Source organism: Plecotus auritus (assembly GCF_963455305.1).
Source record: "Plecotus auritus genome assembly, chromosome: 5".
In the NCBI taxonomy this organism is placed as follows: domain Eukaryota; kingdom Metazoa; phylum Chordata; class Mammalia; order Chiroptera; family Vespertilionidae; genus Plecotus; species Plecotus auritus.
In genome coordinates, this window is record NC_137776.1 from 30,056,096 (window position 1) to 30,076,759 (window position 20,664).

Genomic DNA, 20,664 nt, shown 5'->3' on the forward strand with positions numbered 1-20,664 from the left:
TGTACTGGTGAATATTTAGCAACTGCTTCTGATGGGAAAGTGCCCTGTTTTGTAGTGTTGACTGATTGATACTTGTGGTATAAATATTGTCACCATGGCTGATTTCACCTACCAGTCTGGTATTAAACTTGGAGTTAGAAAGAGGTAGCATACTAGCAGCTCTCCTAAGCTTTTGCAAGCCAGCACTAGCACACACTGACATATAATTTGACAACTCATTCATTAAATTTATTGTTTATTTGCTGATTATATCCAATATTTGAAGAGTCTTGTATTGTTCAGCAAGATTTGAACACTAATTCATTTCTAGAAGTAAACTGGGTCTGAGTTATTTAATCTGAAAGTAAGTATTGTGAAACCTTGGTTTTTAAAAGTCCAGTTATTGTGCTGCAGGGGTTGTACATTCATGGCATATACTCTGAATTCTGTCTACATTTGTGTTTTGTTCAACAGTATTTTAAAAACTTGGAATTTGAATAGTTTTAAGGAAAGATGTGCTCTTAAGTTGTCCACCAACCTACCACTCCCAGCTTTCTTAGCCTCAAACATTCGAATGAATTTTAAGGCCATTCAATTGCAAATCCAACTTGACATAAAAGGGCTCTTATGCTTCCTCTTCTTCTGATTTTGGGGCCAGTCCTGTAGTAGTTGAATTTATGATATTTTGCAGTGAAGGCTTTTGCCAACAGTATCTTTTCTTTCAAACATATCTTTAAATGAATTTTTGAAATCTGCTTGTCCAACTCACAGAACTTTGTAGTTGAATGACAAAAGGATATTCAGGATTTCATGTAAAGGAAAAGTGATCTTTGGTGTAAAATACTTCAGTTGGGAATTTAAGTGCCCATTGGGTTGTTTGTTTTTTTTAATTGGTTCTTTGGAATTTTGAGTAGATGTTACCCAAGTTATAATTTAAGCAATATTTAAACTAAATTCTCAACATTTCCCCTCAATCTTGAGGGACAGAGGAAGCAGACACCAAAGAGCCTTCTAATTTTCACTAAATGTCATTAAGTAAAAGGCAGCAAAGGATTGTAAATTGTTTCATAGAAGACCAGGGGTACAGTCAGGCTTTTTAAATACTTTAAGTTTTTTTAATAATATTAAAATAATACATGCTTACGATTTTTAAAAATCATGCAATATACAGTGGGTATGAAGTAAAGTGTCTCCTTCCTGTGATCTTATTCCCATACCCCCGAGGAATATTTTGTCTTGTATAGTCTTTCAGAAATGTTATTTAATACTGATGTATACATATATATGCCTCTCATCCCCCCTTACTTTAGATGTATAGTTTTGTATGTTGATTCTTTTTAAGTTGGTTATCTATCTGTATTATCACATCCATTTCTAACTCATTATTTTAATGGCTCCAAGATTTCATTATGTGGATGTTCCTTTTGAAGAACATTTGTTTATAGATTTTTTTGTACTAAAAACATTGTTACAATGTAAATATCTTTATGTATAACATATATGAAGATTAGTCTTGATTCTGCCTGATGGGAAACTCAATAAAATAGATATTCTATTTTGAGGCTCACCAGCTGTTTAAGTATGAACTTGCACTTCCACTTAGAAAATTGTTTCATCTGAAGAAGAAAAAAAATCTTTCAAATCAAGTACCTTAAAATATTTGGAAAAATTCTATGCTTTTTGGCATTTAGTCACATCTGTTTTGCATGTTGATTTTGCCATTGCTCCTACCCATGACTCTCGGAGTTTCTAAATGTCCAGATTGGGGCTCTGCTTACTACTTGTTGGTATTGTGCCTTATCTATGTTATCTTAGAATATATCATTTTTTAAAAAACATTTTTAATTGATTTCAGAGAGAGGAAGGGAGAGAGAAACATCAATGATGAGACTCATTAATCAGCTGCCTCCTGTACACCCCACACTGGGCATCAAGCCCGAAACCACGGGCGTGTGTCCTGACCGAGAATTGAACCATGACCACCTGGTTCTTGGGTTGACACTCAACCACTGAGCCAGATAGGGCCAGGCAGAATATACCATATTTTTAAGAAGAAAAATACAAATTTACTGTGCCAAAATATTTGCACAGTATTTATTCATTCTTTTTTTTTTTAAATAAATCTTTATTCAGATTATTACAATTGTTTCTCCTTTTTCCCCCCATAGCTCCCCTCCACCCGGTTTCCACTCCACCTTCTGCCCTTAACCTCCCCCGCACTGTCCTCATCCATAGGTGTATGATTTTTGTCCAGTCTCTTCCTGAACCCCCCATACCCCTTTCCCCCTGAGAATTATCAGTCCACTCCCTTTCTATGCCCCTGATTCTATTATATTCACCAGATTATTCTGTTCCTCAGGTTTTTAATTCACTTGATTTTTAGGTTCACTTGTTGATAGATATGTATTTGTTGTTCATAATTTTTGTCTTTACTTTTTTCTTCTTCCTCTTCTTTAAGAATACCTTTCAGCATTTCATATAATACTGGTTTGGTGGTGATGAACTCCTTTAGCTTTTTCTTATCTGTGAAGCTCTTTATCTACCCTTCCATTCTGAACAATAGCTTTGCTGGGTAGAGTAATCGTGGTTGTAGGTTCTTGCTATTCATCACATTGAAAATTTCTTGCCACTCCTGTCTGGCCTGCATAGTTTCTGTTGAGAAGTCAGCTGACAGTCGTATGGGTGCTCCCTTGTAGGTAATTAACTGTTTTTCTCTTGCTGCTTTTAAGATTCTCTCTTTGTCTTTTGCTCTTGGCATTTTAATTATGATGTGTCTTGGTGTGGTCCTCTTTGGATTCCTTTTGTTTGGGGTTCTGTGTGCTTCCTGGACTTGTAAGTCTATTTCTTTCACCAGGTGGGGGAAGTTTTCGGTCATTATTTCTTCAAATAGGTTTTCAGTATCTTGCTCGCTCTCTTCTTCTGGCACCCCCATAATTCTGATGTTGGTATGCTTGAAGTTGTCCCAGAGGCTTCTTACACTATCTTCAACTTTTTGGATTTTTTTTTTCTTTTTGCTTTTTCAGTTGAGTGTTTTTTGCTTCTTTGTATTTCAATTCTTTGACTTGATTCTTGTGTTCCTCTAGTCTGTTTTTGGGTCTCTGTATAATATTTTTTATTTCAGTCAGTGTATGTTTAATTTCTAGTTGGTCCTTTTTCATATCTTCGAGGGTCTTGTTATATTATTGGCCTTTTCTAGGATATTTTTGAAAAGCCTTATAACCGTGGTTTTGAATTCTATATCCAGTCGTTTGTTTTCCTCCATTTCTTTCGTTTGTGATCTGTTTTTTTGACGCCACATTTTCACTGTTTCACTGAGTTGGTAGAGTAGATTTGTGTGCTAGGTTTCCTATACGGCCCAGTGGGTCGGCCTCCCCAGTTAACCTGAGGTGGACAATCTTGGTGCACCCCTTTGTGGACTGTGTGTACAGCCTTATTGTAATTAAGTTTTGATTATTGTTGTTATCACTGGGAGGAATTGACCTCCAGGCCAGTTGGCTATAAGGATCAGCTGTGTCTACGCTGGGAGAAGTTCAGTGCTGGAGACAGCCTTATAGGATTAGACTTGCCAAATTGCAATAGCCTCTGTGCTCAGCTTGGATGGGGTGGAGTCTGAGGGCGGAGCATCAGCCTTGGCTTCCAGTCAGCCTTGCCCTTGCGCATGCACACCTCCAGACCTCTGCCTTCCCCGGCTCCCGAGTCTCCGCCTGAGAGTCCAGATTCCCCCCATAAGAGCGTGGGTCCCCAGGGGCTCGCCTGGAACTGGGGTTCAGTGCAGTCAGGTGCTTCTGACTCCATTCTGCTAGGGAAAGCCTGTGGCAACCTCTGCAGCCTTTGTGCACACTGGTGCGCGCGCCTTCAGACCCCTGCCCGCCGGGGCTCCCCCGGGTCTCCGAGTCTCCGGGTGCCTTTCTCTCTACCTGACAGTCCAGACTCCCCCTGTATGAGCCTGGGTCCACGGGGTTTCGCCCGGGACTGGGGTTCAGTGCAGTCAGAACGGGTTCAGTGCAGTCAGGGGCTTCCTTCCCCCTTCCACCAGAGAAAGTCAGCCAGGCTCTCAGCCGCCCTTCCTCTCTGCGGGCACAAAGACCCTTTGCCGTACCTCCAATTCTCTGTGAGCTTTTCTCTTTCCTTCTAGTAGGATTTTAGCATATTACCCTCAGCCAGCTTTCCTGTGGTTCTGGATGGTGTCCTTTCTGTCTTTTAGTTGTAGTTTTGAAATTGTTGTGCGAGGCAGCAGTTTAGGTGCTTACCTATGCTGCCATCTTGGTTTCTCTCCATTCATTATTTCTTCAAAATTAGTTCTCTTTGCCTTAGAAAAGACTCGGGTAGAAATGAAAAACTTCTTTTCATTCTTTACAAGATTAAAGTTCAGAGAGTTTCTCTAAATGTATTTATCATTAGTCAAGGACAGGGTTTGCTTCCTGGAGTAATTTGTTTATGAGGAATAATATCAGCCCTAATTAATTATTAATAGAAAAGATATCTTAGCACATGAAGTCTACGAATCCGGAACCAGAGAACTTTCTGAGTAGTTGGAGGAAGAATGAGACACTTTTAGTCAGCAATGTATGTCTTGGAAGTTGTATTAATGTGCCAAGATTTATGAAGATCAGTCTTAATGCAGGAGCACTTCATACAATTGATGTCATTTAATGGCTACAACACTACACTACTGCTTCTAGGCAGTATTTGTCACAGGAAAATGGACATTTAGTTGTTTACTTGGCCAAGATTATTCAGCCAATGGCGAGTAGACTTATTGCTGACTTTGAAGTTCTCTCATTTATATTGTAATAGAGGCCTGATGCATGAAAATTTGTGCAAGAGTAAGCCTTCCTTCCCCCAGCTGCGGGCACCGGCTTCCCTCTGGCACCCAGGACCCGAGTTGGCTTCCCTCAAGCCCCCCACAGGCACCCGATTCCCAGCTGACTTCCCTCTGGCCCCACCTTCATCAGGAAGGACGTCCGGAATGACATCCAGAAGATGTCTGGTCTAATTAGCATATTACCCTTTTATTATAGAAGATTAGTACTTTGAAGCTCCTGGTTCCAGCAGAGTTTGGGTTTAAAAAACTTGTTTCACCATCATTAATAGAAGTTAAAATACTACTCACAGCCTTTCTATCTGAAATTGTCTAATTTTGTTTTTTCTCCATACAGACAGTCCTCAGGTTATGTCAGACTTGACGTATATCATTTCGTGGTTAAGTGGCCATCTCGCATTTATTTAAAAAAAAAAAGTTCTGTCATTTTGATGTATGTACAATATGTGCTTTATGTTTTTTTTATTATTTATTTACCACAAGTAAAGGTCAGGAATTGTTATATTTCTTTTAATTTTTTTTTTTACTCTTTCACTTCATTACTGCTGTGTATGTGCTCCTTGTGAGTGACGTAGGTACTTATGTAGGTGGGTTCCGACTTACGGCGAAAATCGAGTTACGTCGCGCTGTAGGAATAGATCTCTGATGTAATCCGAGGACCCTACTGTATTTTTGCTCATAGGAAGTTTTGCATCTCAAGCATAGCCAGTTTTTAATGTTGTATTTTTGCCATATAATTTTCCAAAATGGAAACATATTTCTGATTGTGAAAATAGTATATGCTTGGAAAGAATCTGAAAGTAGCGAAGATATTTTAAAAAACAAATCCTGTGCAGATATAAATACTGGGTTGTGTTCCACGTATAGTTAACATAAGGACCTCTTACAGAATGGAATCATGCTTCCTATTTTGTAACCTTTTACTCAATATATCATGGGTTTTACTTTCAAATATAGATTTCCATTCTCTTCAGTGATGTTTTATTAGGTGGGGTTCCAATTTTTCAGCATCGGAAATGTTGCCTATACTTTTGCACATGTACGGTTTGGCGTCATGTCTGAGAAATGGAATTGCTGAGTGAATAGTGTATATCTCAAACATTTTCTATATTGCTCTGTAGTCTTCCTGGTCATTTATCATTTTTTCATAATTTAAATAACATTAATTGAATACCTTGCTGTGTATAACCTTTTATTTGTATTATATCTTGGAATAAATTATAAAGTCACACTATTGGCTTATAAGCATTAAAATTTTGTCCTGTCAACTAAATTGCTATTTTTACAGGGATTGCTTTAATTTTTTACAAATAACAAAAAGGCAGATGGGCCATTTTTACCTCAATGTCTGGTTGTCAGAAATCTCTGGGAATTATTTTTAATAAGTGCTAATTTAAGGGAGATTAAATAATGCATCATCTTTTCTTTCCATTACTGCTGAGGTTGGTTTTCCCCATGTTTTACTAGTTACATTTTTTCACTTATAATTGTTTTAAAGGTTAATGTAGACATAGTAATGGGATCACCTAAATTTATATTTTTGTTCATCACATTCTGTATTGTTTTGAAATTACAGAGGCACCCTCGAGGAAGAGACCTCTTTTCTGGAATGCTCATCTTTTAAAAATTGTTTTGTTAGAACTTTTTGTATATTGACATTAAGTAAAATCACTGATGTATTTAGCAAATATTTCTCCTATTTTTTTATGTATAGAAGTTCTGTGTTTTTATAGAGTCAAATCTATCCATCTTTTCTATATTTTTTTAAAAAAAATATTTTCTTTATTGATTTTAGAGAGGAAGGGAGAGAGAGAGAGAAACATCAATGATGAGAGAATCATTGATTGGCTGCCTCCTGCACGCTCCCTACTGGGGATCAATCCTGCAACCCGGGCATGTGCCTGGACTATACTCAAACATCAACCACTGACCCACACCAGCTGGGTACAATCTTTTCTATAATTTTTAACTTTGAATTTATGCTCAAAACCTTAACCAACCTGATGTTATATAATATTTACCTGTATATTCTCATAGTGTTTCTGTGGTTTAGTTTTTATATATAAATATTCAGGGCTGATAACATTTTTTAACTTTGGCTGAATGTTGTTAATAATACCAGAGGGAGTTCTGTGTCGACATGGAAATTTAGAAGTTGAGGATATGAAGCTATCTCTGAAGCCCAAACAACAGCAAGTACTGTAATCTCTTGCAGCGTAGCATGATGTCAGCTTTAAAGTACCTACTGAGATGGCTCTAATAAAGATGGACAATAGCAAGTGTTAGAGAGGATGTGGAGAAATTGGAACCTTCACACACTGCTGGTGGGAATTGAAAATTGTGCAGCCTGACTGGCGTGGCTCAGTGGTTGAGCGTCAACTTATGAGTCAGGAGGTCGGTTCTATTCCTGGTCAGGGCGCAGGCCTGGGTTGTGGTCTCAGTCCCCAGTGTGAGCCATGCAGGAGGCAGCCAATCAATGATTCTTTGTCATCATTGATGTTTCTATCTCTCCCTCTCCCTTCCTCTCTGAAATCAATAAAAATATATTTTAAAAAAGAAAATGATGTAATTGTTTTGGAAAACAGTTTAGCAGTTGCTCAAAAAGTTCAACATACTAGTAGAGTTACCATGTGACCCAGCAATTCCACTGCTAGGTGTATGCTCAAGAGAAATAACATGTCTACACAAAAAGTTGTACGCCAATGTTGATACTATTATTCCCAATAGCCAGAAAGTAGAAACAACCATCCATCCATTAGCTGGTAAGTGGATAAATAAAATGTGGTATAGCCATACAGTGGAATAACTTTCAGCCATGAAAAAGGAATGAAGTGCTGATTCATGCTGTAACGGATGAACCTTGAAAACACTATGCTAAGTTAAGTAAGCCAGATATAAAAGGCCTCATATATAATTCCATTTGTATGGAATGTCCAAAACAGGCAAATCCACAGAGACAAAGTAGATTAATGGTTTCCAGGGCCTGGGTGGGGAGGAGGGATGGGGATGGTGGTGAGGAGGAATAGGAAATGACCATTAATAGATACAGGGTTTCTTTTGGAGGCAATAAAAATGTTCTAGAATTAAATAGTGAGTTTTGTAAACATGCTGAAACCCACTGAATTGTACACTTCAAAAAGGTAAATCCTATGGTATGTGAATGATAATTTAAAATGCAAAAATAAGATAAAAGGACTGTGCATGATTAAGTTATCCCAATAATTCCTCTCCCCTACTGGGCTATGGAGACTTCATCCAAATCCCTGACATTAAACCAGTGCTGGCAAGTTGTAGGCACTTTCTTTCTTTCTTTTGGGTAATTTAACCAAATGAATGAAATGCATATGTCATCCTAAATTGAATTCCTTGACTCACTTCCTGGGGTGATAAAATTGGGTCCTATGACTCATTACCCAGTGGGGAGGTGGCTGCCCTGCTTCCGGGTGCATCCACGGCCTCCCTTGCCGGATGGCTTTGCCATCAGCCACTTGCCAAATGTTACCCACTTGCTCAAGTGACGTTGTGCTGAGCAGCCTCATCATCACTGGTTATGTTCCAGCACTTATTATGATTATCCTAAGAGTTCACATGTGATGCCATGATAAAGGGGGAAGACCCCAGATGGATGTTTCTGCAATGAAAGAATCTACTTTTGTCATGCCATATATGGGTTGAGATGGGGGACATAGGGGAAGAAGAGAAGATACAGGTGTCAGGGAGAAAAGCAAGGGGTGGTGTAACCAAGGAACAATTGGAAAATTACCCTATCCCCACCCCCATTCCATTAGAACCTGATATTTTACAAGTCTCTGCTACTTTTAAAGTGATAGAAAGCCGACACTGTTCAAATTGAGAAAATAGTTTAGTTGTCCTCCAAGTATTTCCTGATAAATTGGTTTTACTTATCCAGGAAGAAGGAACAATGCTAGAAGTTACGCTAAAACATACCTGGGCATCTAGTCATCCCAGCCTGCATTTGCCCTTGTTTACCTGGGCGCAACTGCTGGTGTTGAAGGCCAGCAACCAGGAGCGTGGCGGTAGAATCTCTCAAGTCTGGATTCCTGTTCCAGCTCCAAAGCCTTGCACATGTGGCACTTGTCTAATCTCCCTGGATGTTAGTTTTTCCATTTGTAAAAAGGGGAACATGATACCTTTCAAGATTGTCTTCAGAATTAAATTTGATTGATGTATGTATGCCCTCCATAAGTGGCAATGATTTATGTCCTCATTATTGTCATTATGGCTTTTATTTTTGAGCTTTTATGTGTTCCAAGTCTATATTTCTTTTATATCTGGCCCAATTTTAAGAATAGAATGTGGTTCTATATCCTTATATTAATGTAAATTACAATTCTAGCATTATCTGCTTAACCCTTATCATGAAAGTAAATTTGACTGAAATCACATTAGTTATATACATCAAATTGAATGAAATCTTCAATCCAGACTAAATAAAAATAACAATGAAATCTTCAATCCAGACTAAATAAAAATAACTCCTGCCTTTGGTAGACAAATCGGTACTTTCCTTAATAAGCATATATCTGGGGAATACATTTTAATTAAAATGGACTGTTCTTTATTATCACTGAACTCTGAAGAATTTAGGAGCTGGAAGGTACCCTTGGCAGAATCTGAGCTCAATGTTTACAAAGGGAAGAAATGGCTGCTTAGAGAGGGTTAGCGACTTGTTGACATGCAGACAGGTGCACGGTGATATGGACAAGACCAGAGGGCGCTGTCCCCCATTCCCATTCGTTGCTTGTTCCAAGGCATCCACTTCTGAGCTAAGAAAAGGCAAATAGTGATACTGGTCACTTGCCCTTAACGTTTTGCTATATGTTATCCCTTCAATTACCTGTGTGAACTCTGGTGGACATCTCCCCCCTCTCATGTCCTCATGACCCATCCTAGCTCATCAACCTTACAACACCAGGTTCTTCTCTGACCTCAAGTTCAAAGGCTTCGTAGATCTGCCTGTGGCAATTATAGCCTCCCACACTGTATTCCCACAGTCTTATGAACGATTACAGATCTGGTTATTTCTGGGTAAAAATGCTCAGCCCTATGCTCCCGTGGAGAAGTGTTTGATGAGGACTGGCTGCTGGTAGGTGAGCAAACGTTTCCTGACACCTGTTTTCTGTTCCTTTCCATGACTCCTTGTTTCTAACTCTTGATTCTGTTCTGTGTCAGAACAACTCAAAGGAAAAAGAATATTCATTAACATCCTCCCTAAAAAAGTAGTCAAAAGCTATTTTAAAGGCCTTAGGTTCTAGGAAATAGATGTGTCTGTTCTTGCCTTGGTCCTGCTGGCAAAATGTCTTAACCCAGGATCAAGAGGCTAGTGATTGAAGGAAACAAAGGTGCTGCCCCCTGGGTTAGTGTGGGTGGAATCTGGGGGGGGGGGGGGGGGGATGGGGGCAGGTAGGTCTCTGGGGGCTGAATTTCCAGCCTGTGGAAGCACATTGGATGGTCTCATGAAATATTCTCATAGATTAGACATTTTAGATACCTCATTCCAAAGGTTTTCTTTTTATTGCCCAACTATTTGGCCTGAATTTTAGTTTTTTGGTAGCTCAATTTTGCTTGTATCTAATTACACTTTTTTTGTAACAAGCAACAAAAACCACAATAGCAAAAAAAAAAAAAAAAATCAACTCTAGATGGATCGGGAGATTATTTTTATGCCTTTTTAAAGGAGTACCAGCTCAATCTTTAAAAAAGCACACGGAAGTTTTGCTTTCAAGATGACGTTATTTTCTGAGTTTTCATCACCTGCTCTGGTGACCTCCAGAAGCTTGGGAGACTGACCTCAGAGGTCACCTGGGTATCCTTTATGAAAACCATTGATTTTATTTTAAATGAACTTCCTTGTATTATTATGGGGTGTTTTCCACCTGCTGTTTTAGATGAAGTGCATTTTTTAAAGTATTTCAATTTAAAATGTTCCTGGAAGACACATTGTACTTTGGGTTTACTGCTTTGCTTCTCTGCTTGGTGAGTTTTCTGTGAAGAATGTCTTTGGCCCGAAGCCTAATGACGCGGCTGAATTGCATACTCTACTGAGAAAAGAAGGGTCAGATCTCTCTGTGACCCACATGCCTCACATAGACACTGTTCAAAACCCAACCTCTCTGGCCTTGTAAATGGCCTTAAATTGATTCTTGGTGATGTGACCACATGCTGCCATCCCCTGGAAAGAGGGTGAAGTCATTCATTCATCAAATATTAATTGATGCCTTATACTGTGAAAGGACCTGGGAGTTCAAAATCAAAGCCACGTGGTTCCTGCCCTCCAGAACTTCAGGGTCTTGTAAACAGGCACATACCAGTCAGACCATGTAAAAGGCAGGTGCTCACACAGGTGAGGGGGTAATCGAGTGTGAATGATCTTTCATTTGTTCAGTAGCCATTTTGATGTAAGGTTTAGGTTAAGATTTTTTGCATGGATGTGCCATTGTTCTAACATCATCTGTTGAAAAGGTTATTCTTCGTCCATTGAATTACTTTTTCTCCTTTGTTAGTAATCAGTTGAGCCTCTTTGTGTGGGTCCTCTCCTGGACCCCTACCCTGTTCCCTTGATCTAGGTGTCTGTCCCTCTTCCCAACCCATGTGGTCTTGAGTACCGTGTCTATATAATAACCTGGGTCATTAGGTAGAGTGATTTTGTTCCCTTTATTTTTCATTTTCAAAATTCTTTTAGCTAAATAGGTCTTGTGCTTGACCAATAAACTTTATTTTTTTAATTGAATTTATTGGGGTGATGCTTAATAAAATTATATATGTTACAGGTGTACAATCTATAATATAACATCTGTATTTGTATTGTGTGTGAAGGTCAAGTCTCCTTCTATCATCATTTTCCCCTCTTTACCCTCTTCTCCCTCCCCTAATCTCCTTTCCTGCCGGTAATCACCATACTGTTGTCTGTATCTATAAATTTGTTGGGTTTTGTTGCTTAATCCCTCACCCTTTTTTCACCTAGTCCCACAACTTCCTTCCCCTCTGACAGCTGTCAGTCTGTTCTCTGTATCTATGAGTCTATTTCTATTTTTGTTTGTTAGTTTACTTTGTTCATTAGATTCTACATATAAGTGAAATAATATGGTATTTGTTTTTGTCAGACAGCTTATTCACTTAGCAAAATGCTCTCTAGGTCCGTCCATCCATACTGTCACAAAAGATAAGATTTCCTTCTTTTTTATGGCCACATAGTGTTCCATGGCATAAATGTAGCACAGCTTTTTTATCCTTTCATCTACTGATGGGCACTCAGGCTGTTTCCAGCGCTTGGCTATTATAAATAACACTGCAATGAACATAGGGGTGCATATATTCTTTTGAATCCATTTTTGGGATTCTTAGGATATATTCCCAGAAGTGGGATCACTGGGTCATAAAAGAGTTACATTTTTAATTTTTTTGAGGTTACTCCATACTGCTCTCCCTAGTGGCTGCACCAATTGTCCAGAATAAGCACCAATTGTACAAAGCACCTGGCTGAAATTTTGGAATTGTATTAGACCTATAAATCAATTGGCATCTTCACTTTGTTGAGTCTTCCAATCCATGAACATGACGGGCCTCTCCATTTATTTAGGTCTTCTTTGATTTCTTCCTTCTGCAGAAAACAAACAATCCTGTAATGTTTTGTTGTATTTCTACATAAGTATATTTTTTTCCTTTGGGAAACATGAAAGCAAGTGGTATGGTTTTAAATCTGTTTCCATATGCTTTTTGTTAGTGTAGAGCTTATTTTTTGCTCTTCCCTTTAAAAAGAATCTGTCTTCAGGTGGAAGATTGTTTCTTGCAGTGTATAGAAATCACTAAGAGAATCACAGGTCCTAGAATTGTAATTTCCCAAACATAATGTCTCCTGGGTAGGGGTTAGACCACCTCTGCATCCTTGGAAACTTGTGATGTTTGGTTGAGACTCATTGGGACTGCATGTGTGGGGGACAACATGGTAGCCTGATATCTAGAGAAAAAGATTTTGTTGATAGCCAGATGGCTACACTGCTCTTTGCATTAGCTATTTTTGTCTTTTCAGATGTGTCTAGAATTAGGCAGCTGGCCATTGATGACAGGGCATTGGCACATGGTTTAGCTTGACTAGCAATATGAAGCCAAAAACTGTGACTCTATTTTTTATTGTATAACTGACATTATAAAAAGAGTGTTCCACACTTGGTATTGTTAGGGTGATCATGCTTCCTGACCCCAAACTGGGCTTATAGTTGAATAAATGGGCTCTGAGTTATTATTTGTTGAAATGAAAAATCACATATACGTTGAGATGTGTGTGTTGAGATGTGAGCCTAGAAGTACAGGAGAATTATCAGGAAACACTGTGTTATGGGTTTTATTGTGCAAATTTAGCAGATGATAAAGTCTTAGCCAGAAAAAAGATGCTGCTTTCAAAGTAGTAAACATCAGCTCATAGCGCTAAGAAAACATATGGAAAAAAATACTGAAGACAAAGTAAACATAAGAAAAGTGACTGAATAATGCAAAATAGTAAAAAGTGATCTTCCCCTATATTGACACAGTCCAAAGGTCTCAAACTTGAACATGCATCAGAATCACTGGGAGGACTTATTAACCACAGATTATTGGGCTCCACACCCAAACTATCTGAGAATTTGCATTTCTAACACCTCTTGTGATGCTGATGCTGCTGGTCCCAGGGGCCCCACCTTGAGATCTACTAACTCCACTGAAGGCTAAAAAAATTAGGGTTGTTAGCTATTACAAGAAAATTATTGAAGACTGTCCTCAGGTCTATAGTTTTGATGACCAGACTCCTAGATTTCACTCTTGGGTCTACAGTGGACAAGAGGCAACATGAAAGCAGGGAAGATTGCTGTTGTACCTACAGAAGACATTACTAGTAAGTGCTAGCGGGATAGTGCATTGGGATGGACCAACAATGGAAGGCATGAGTTTTCTATACCCAGAGTCCTCATAAAGAAAATAGTCCATAGGCCATCCTTTGCCCTATTTAGAAGTACTCCTGTCTAAAAGTAAGTGGTTAAGTTTCTAAAACTATAGGATATGCCACAAAGTGTAGATTAATTCTTTCCAATTTCTAAGTCTACTGAGTGTAGTCACTGAATTCTTCAATTGTATGTATGTTTGAGAACCACTGCTCCTTCTTTCTATTTCTGTTCTCTGCAGTGAATGTGTTAATGTGCTTTTCTAAATCCACCATCAAAATCTGAGCTCTCACCTGACTAGAGTGAAAGTAAGTTCTGTGGTCTAGTAGTTTTGACTCCTTGTGAGTCACAGGATCATGACGAATCGAAGCCTTAGAGTCTAAGAAGATCTAGAGTCAAAAAGACTGTTTAGCTTTATTTAAATGGCTTACTTTCAAGCATATTTGAATCATTTTTGTCTTGTGTGCTTTAATATCCCAAGGAACTGTCATCAGCACCAGAAAAGGTGTTACTGGACAGCCCCCTCCTTGGTTCTTGTAGGAAGGAATTCAAATGAGTGACTCCAAACAATTGCATTATAGTAAAGCCAATTTATTAAAAAGTAAAACAAGTAAGTTTATTAAAGAAGCAAGGCAAGCAAATCTGTTAAACTACATCTGGCCTAGAGCACAGATAGGCTTCTTGGCTAACCTGAGAAGTGAGCCTGGTGGGGGTTCAAGAGGTTATATACCCTTCTGTCTATAGGTTTTAAAACTTCTCTGCCAGATATCTTGGTACAGATTAACTCTCAAGGTCTTCCTTTTGCTCTGTTATAGCTTTCCCAGAATTGATGAGAAATATTTGGCGATTTTATCGTGACAAGCCCTGAGATTGCTGGCTTCTCTGTTTAAACAGTGATGTGAACACTCCCTCTTCTCTCCTATGTCCCCCAAACGGCTGACTTCTTTGAGATGAATATCTTCCTCTTTCCTTCCCCTTTCCCCTCTCCTGCCTTAGCAGTTCCAGGGTGATTTATACCCTGCTTTCTATGGTTAGGGAGAAGAGGCAGTGAAACTCCCCTTTCTTGCCTGCATTCTTTGGTTAGAGAGGTAATAGCCATTTGTTCTCACGAGTCCTTGGTTGGGTAAGATAAGATTTTACTGCAAATCAGCTGCAAGCTGCCCAAACTGTTGTTTAATTTTCTTGTTGTTAAATTTTCTTGTCTCAGTTTCCCTAGTCCTCTTGTCCTGGAATTTGCCTAGCTCCTCAGTATCCTGTAACAGAACTAGTGTTCTACCAAACAAATCTTGGGAAGCCTCTATGGCCAGTGGGTCTTGAGCTAATACTGTAGAAATCAGCCCTTAGATGACAGAGTCCCCGAAAGGGACAGAGGAGCTTCCTGGGGCCTCTGAAACCTCACGTCAGTGGCCTTGTTGCCTACTTTATGATCAAGCCTGGGCCTACAGATGTGAGTCATGCAGGAAGAATTAATTACTGGGCAGAAAGCCATCCTTAAGTTGCAGCAGGAGCCTGCAGGTGTCCCAAGTGGGGTGATTTTTATAATCCACTGAATGAGTTCACGGTTTGCAGTCAGGGCATCTACCCAGGGAGAAGAAGCAGACATAACCGCAAGTTTAGATATACGTGGCCCCAATAGCAATTTTGGAAGTTACCTTCTTTATTTAAGTTTGTATGTTCTCCTTCTCCTACTGAGGGACCTCGGGAATGTTCCCTGGAGAGGTGTCAAGGGAAGCACACAATGTCCCTGGGAAAATGCTCGTGAGCAAGGAAAGTGTCAATGGGAAGATGGGTTTCCCTGGCTCATCTATTCCAAGAGAGGCTGTATTTGAAAATAGGGATAGGTCCTTTGCTAAATATTCTCACTGGGTGAGACAGAGTTAAATTTAGCTAAACTGAAACTATGTGATTTAATAAGACTAAAGGTATCTAGCAAGGAAATAAACAGTAGGAGCCTGACGTTTTCCTATAGAAACTGAAATAAACAATAACAAGGAAGTGGTCATGTGTCCTCCCTCTCTCATCCCCAGAGGTGGTATATAAGGGCTTTCCCAGCAGAAGGGGCATCAGACCTCCCTCACCTCCTGACTATCACTCCTCATCTCTCCTGAGTCCTCTCTACTGACACCATGGGGTGCTGTGGTTGTGGTGGTTGTGGTGGTGGCTGTGGTGGCTGTGGCGGCTGTGGCGGCTGTGGCGGTGGCTGTGGTGGTTGTGGTGGTGGCTGTGGTAGCTGCACCACCTGCAGATGCTACCGGGTCGGCTGCTGCTCCAGCTGCTGCCCTTGCTGCCGTGGCTGCTGTGGGGGCTGCTGCAGCGTCCCCATGGTCTGCTGCTGCCGCCGCTCCTGTGGCTGCAGCTCCTGTGGCTGTGGCTCCTGTGGCTGTGGCTGTGGCTGTGGGAAGGGCTGCTGTCAGAAGTGCTGCCAGAAGAAATGCTGCTGCTAGGCAGTGGCTGGGATACACCCCGGCCCAGCAGCTGAGGGAGGCCACACTCTACCCTGCTGGTAAGACTTTGCTTCGCCCCATTCTGTCTACTTTTTCCTTCGAGCCCTCTGTCACGAGCTTTCCCCCTCACGCTTCTTATGCCTCAGGCTTTGTCTTCCTGGGATCTCCCTTTGCTCTCACCCTGCACAACGTTGCCCAAACCACATAGTGTGGATTAAATATGCGACCGAGGAACTGATGCTCCCTGGGCAAAGTCAGAGTCTCCTGGGAACCCTCATAGTTTCTTCGCTTGTACTGTTTACCTTTTTATAAATAACTCCTGCCTGGATTTGGCCATGTGGAGTTTTCTGCCTGTATGCAGTCTTTTCTACTCCTCTGTCAACATTTGCTATTTTCAATTTGCTAATAAAATGACTTATTGCATGATCAAACTCTCCATCAGTCACACGTTGTATCATTTCCTTTGTTGGCTGCTCTCGCCACTGCACTGTGAACCCAGTCCTGGCTCCCCCACTGCTGCTTCTCCTGCAGCCAGTGGGGGAACTGGACCCTGCGTCCAGGGCCATTTATTAGAGAGAGGGACAGCCCCCTTGGCTGCTGCCCCCAAATGACATTTTGCCTGAGGGATCCCTGTACTCACCCAAGGATTTTTGAGGTGGGGTGAAGGTGATGGGGATTGGTGGTAGTGATGGGTTTTTGTTTCCTGAAACATTCAAAACGTGAAAAATGGGGCCCCAAGGGGAAAGAAAAGAATATGTGCCAGGCACACCTGGGCTATTATGGAAACACAGACAGGGTACCTGAGTCAGGCTTTGTGTAAGGGAAGAGGGTAGAAATCTCAGGGGGTGGTGACGCTTGGGCCAAGTCATGAAGGACGAAGGCTACCCCTTGGACAAGGGTGTGTCAGGAAGCATTTGAGGGAAGGCCATCGCAGGCAGAGGTGACTCTGTGTGCAACGACCAGAGGGGAGAGGCAGTGTGACCAGTGGGGACAGCTGGCTCAGGCTGAGTTGAGTGTGAGGGGGTAGCATGATGAGAGATGAGGCTGGAGAGGTGAGCGAAGTCCAGATGCAGAAAGATTGCATTGAAGTGTTTGGATGCTATATTCCACACTAAGAAAAATTCTTTGAAGGATTTTGGTGGGCGAATGAGGTCCTTTGTAGAAAATATCAGTCTGGCAGCACGGGGAGAATGGACTGGAGGGAGATAAGTCCAGAGGCGGAAAATCAGACAAGACACTGCTGGAGGGATCCGTGCACTGGGGATGGGGGCCTGAACCACAATGGAGAGATTCAAGAACGGTTTATTTTTAGTATATTTTTTATTGATTTCAGAGAGGAAGGGAGAGGGAGAGAGAGAGAGAAACATAAATGATGAGAGAGAATCATTGATCAGCTGCCTCCTACACACCCAACACTGGGGATGGAGCCCACAACCTGGGCCCACAACCTGAGCATGTGCTCTGATTGGGAATCGAACTGTGACCTCCTGGTTCATAGGTCGATGCTCACCACCGAGCCACACTGGCTGGGCCAAGAACGGTTTAGATGTAGAGTAGGATTCAAGGAGAATTCAAGAACGATGGTTCCAGCTTGCACAAGTGGTTGGGTGATAGATGGTGGCGATCTAACTTGGGCCGGTGGGGAACAGGGTGAATGAATCATTCGGTCACCCACTGAGATGGTGATGATGATGGTAGCAGCTGACATGGCCAGCAAGCATCATCCCATTTAGTCCTCCCAACGATCTAAGAGGCAGGCACTAATATCGTCTCCACTAGCTACTTCAGGTAATCAAGGTTGTGAAGAGAAGTATCAGCCACTACATGGTAGGGCCAGGATTCACATCCAGTCTCCTGGGCACAAAAGCTTGCTTTCTTAGCTCCCAGACTGCAGGCTGTAGAGGAGGAGTGGGGTGGGGAGTGAGCCTCGCTCGTCTTTGTGGCCTTTCGGACCCTGGCACAGTATTCATGGTGGAGCTTCCGGAAATATTTTGTGCAGTGAATACAACTGAAAATCTGCTCCATGGGGAATGGGACCTTTGAATTCCCTACTATTAACCACAGGTCTCTTTCCTCCTGCTACAATCTTTACTAGATGGGAGGTAGAATCTGCAGAATCATGGCACCATTGAAATTCGTAGTTGGTGCTAAACTGTATCAAATTTTGTCAAGAAGTAGCAGGGCTGGGACCAAGGGAGGATGAGTCAGGCAAGTGCAGAGTCCAGTCCTCTCTTCATGTAAAATTTTGATATTGGGCTTATCATGAATATTTTGCATTTTTTAATATATTATTTATCTTGAGAACTTGAGTTTTTTGGTGCCACCTTAAATTTTGCAACCCAGGCAAGTGCTTCATTCATTCCATCCTAGTCCTGGCCAGGGGAAGAAGTATTACATAGATCCAAATACACCCCCACCCCCACCCCACCCCCACTGTTATTTCTATGCTGGTTTAAGTAGATTGTCTACATGGGATCATATTCATTTGTTGGAAAGAATGACTACTTCAAATTGGTTAGTCTCACACCCTGACGTGGCTTCTGTGATCCCAAGGACTGGTAAATAAACAGGTAGCTCACCTAACACTCATGGAAACAAAATCAGGTTCCACTTAAGGAGGGAAGTCAAGTGTAAAAGCTCATCGAAGCTGTGGCTTATTAAGACTGAGAGAGAGAACAAGGATGTCTAACTCCTTTGCATTGCCGCTTATCACAGTGAATCAGGTCTAAAACAACGTGCTTGCACCCAAAAATTGCCTTTCTAACTAAAAGTTCTACAGGAAATAGGCCAGTGTTTGGGAGATTTTTCTATAAAGAACCAGATAGCAAGAACCCTATGATTTTGCTCATATGTGGGATATAAAACAAAAAGCAACAAATGAATTAACAAAACAAACAACAAATCTCATAGGGCCCTTGCTGGTGCTCAATGGTTAGAGCACAGGCCCACGGACGTAGGGTCATGGGTTTGATTCCAGGTCAAGGGCACCTACCTTGATTATAGGCCCAATCCCCGGTCCCAGTCAGGGTGCGTGTGGGAGGCAACCCATCGATGTGTCTCTCTCACATCGATGTTTCTCTCACTCTCTCACTCCCTTCCACTCTCTCTAAAAATCAGTAGAAAAAATACCCTCAGCGGACAATTAACAAAAACAAAACAAAACAAAAACCTCAAGTAAACCAACAGAGAGAAAGGGGTTGGGGAGGCTGAAGAGGGAAAAGAAGATCAAATACATGGTGGCAGAAGGAGACTAGACTTCGGGTGGTGAACTCAATAGTGTAGACAGATGTGTTATAAAGTTGTACACCTGAAATTTATGTCATGTTATTAACCAAGCTACTCCAATACATAAGTAAAAAAGAACCAGATAGTTCATGCTTTCTGCTTTGCAAGCCATGATCTCTGTTGCAACTACTCAGTCCAGTCATTGAGACTTGAAACAATGATAGACAACACGTAAATGCTTGAGTGGCTTTGTTCCAATAAAACCTCACTTACAAAATAGGTAGCCGGCCAACAAGTGGGCCTTAGTCTGTTGATCCCTGATCTAGACATTGAACTTTGCAGTTAAGCAGTGCAGTGTCGCATGGTGGTTCCGAGGACTGACTCCGGGATCAGGCTGCTGGGCTTGTTTTCGGACTCTCCAATTTCTTTGTGACCTTAGACAATGAATGTTCCTGTATCCTCCTTTTTCTTCATCAGTAAAATAGGAGTATTAACAGTCTCTTCATTCGGAGATTATTGGCAGGAATTAATTAAAATGATACACGTAAAATACTTAGAATTATGCCTGGAACATTGTAATAGCTCAAAAATATTGATTGGTACATGGAACCAGAAGAGGGTTAAGCATTATGGAGGAAGTACTTGTAGAATGGATTTGACTTTCTCTGCAACTGGAAAAAACACACCTTTGTGCTTGAGTGTGCTGGTAGGCCCCAATCTCAGCAAGACCATGCAGGGAATGTGAGCCCCTTCAGGGAGTGGGCTTTTTCCTCGTTCCTCAGGGTTTAGGTCAGATCCCATCTCTGGGGTCCTGTGACTGCTCTCTCCCAGGACCCAAGACCCCTTCCCAAATCTCTAACAAAACCCTTTGACATTGGACCAAGAGCTTCTGCTCAGTTTTCCGTCAGCCCATGAGATGATCAAAGCACAGGGCAGGAACCCTGTCTCAGTCTTCTGTAGATGAGCCTCCCACCCCCTCCCAAGGCCAGTGCTCAGAATGGCAAAGCAGAATGCAACATGATTTGGTTGTCCGTCAGCTGGCTTGTGTTTCTGTTGTCAACTGTCCCTTGAAGAACTACCTTCATTGTATTCATCAGTGTAACATATTGTGATGAATAAGAATTTTAATAGGAGCCCAGCCAGAGTAGCTCATTGGTTGAGTGTCATCTTATGCACTGAAAGGTTGCTGGTTTGATTCCCAGTCAGGGTACATACCCGGGATGTGGGTTCTATCCCTGGTCGGGACACGTATGGAAGG

The 20,664-nt window shown here is 41.3% G+C and overlaps 1 protein-coding gene across 1 annotated transcript; it reads left to right on the plus strand.

Annotated features, from left to right (window-relative positions):
* Positions 1 to 15,863: 15,863 nt before the first annotated feature.
* On the plus strand, positions 15,864 to 16,181 carry LOC308249310 (uncharacterized protein; the record flags this gene model as incomplete). Its single annotated transcript, XM_080670516.1, has 1 exon — positions 15,864 to 16,181. One exon carries the CDS (start codon positions 15,864 to 15,866, stop codon positions 16,179 to 16,181), a length of 318 nt encoding a protein of 105 aa, XP_080526642.1.
* Positions 16,182 to 20,664: the final 4,483 nt, after the last annotated feature.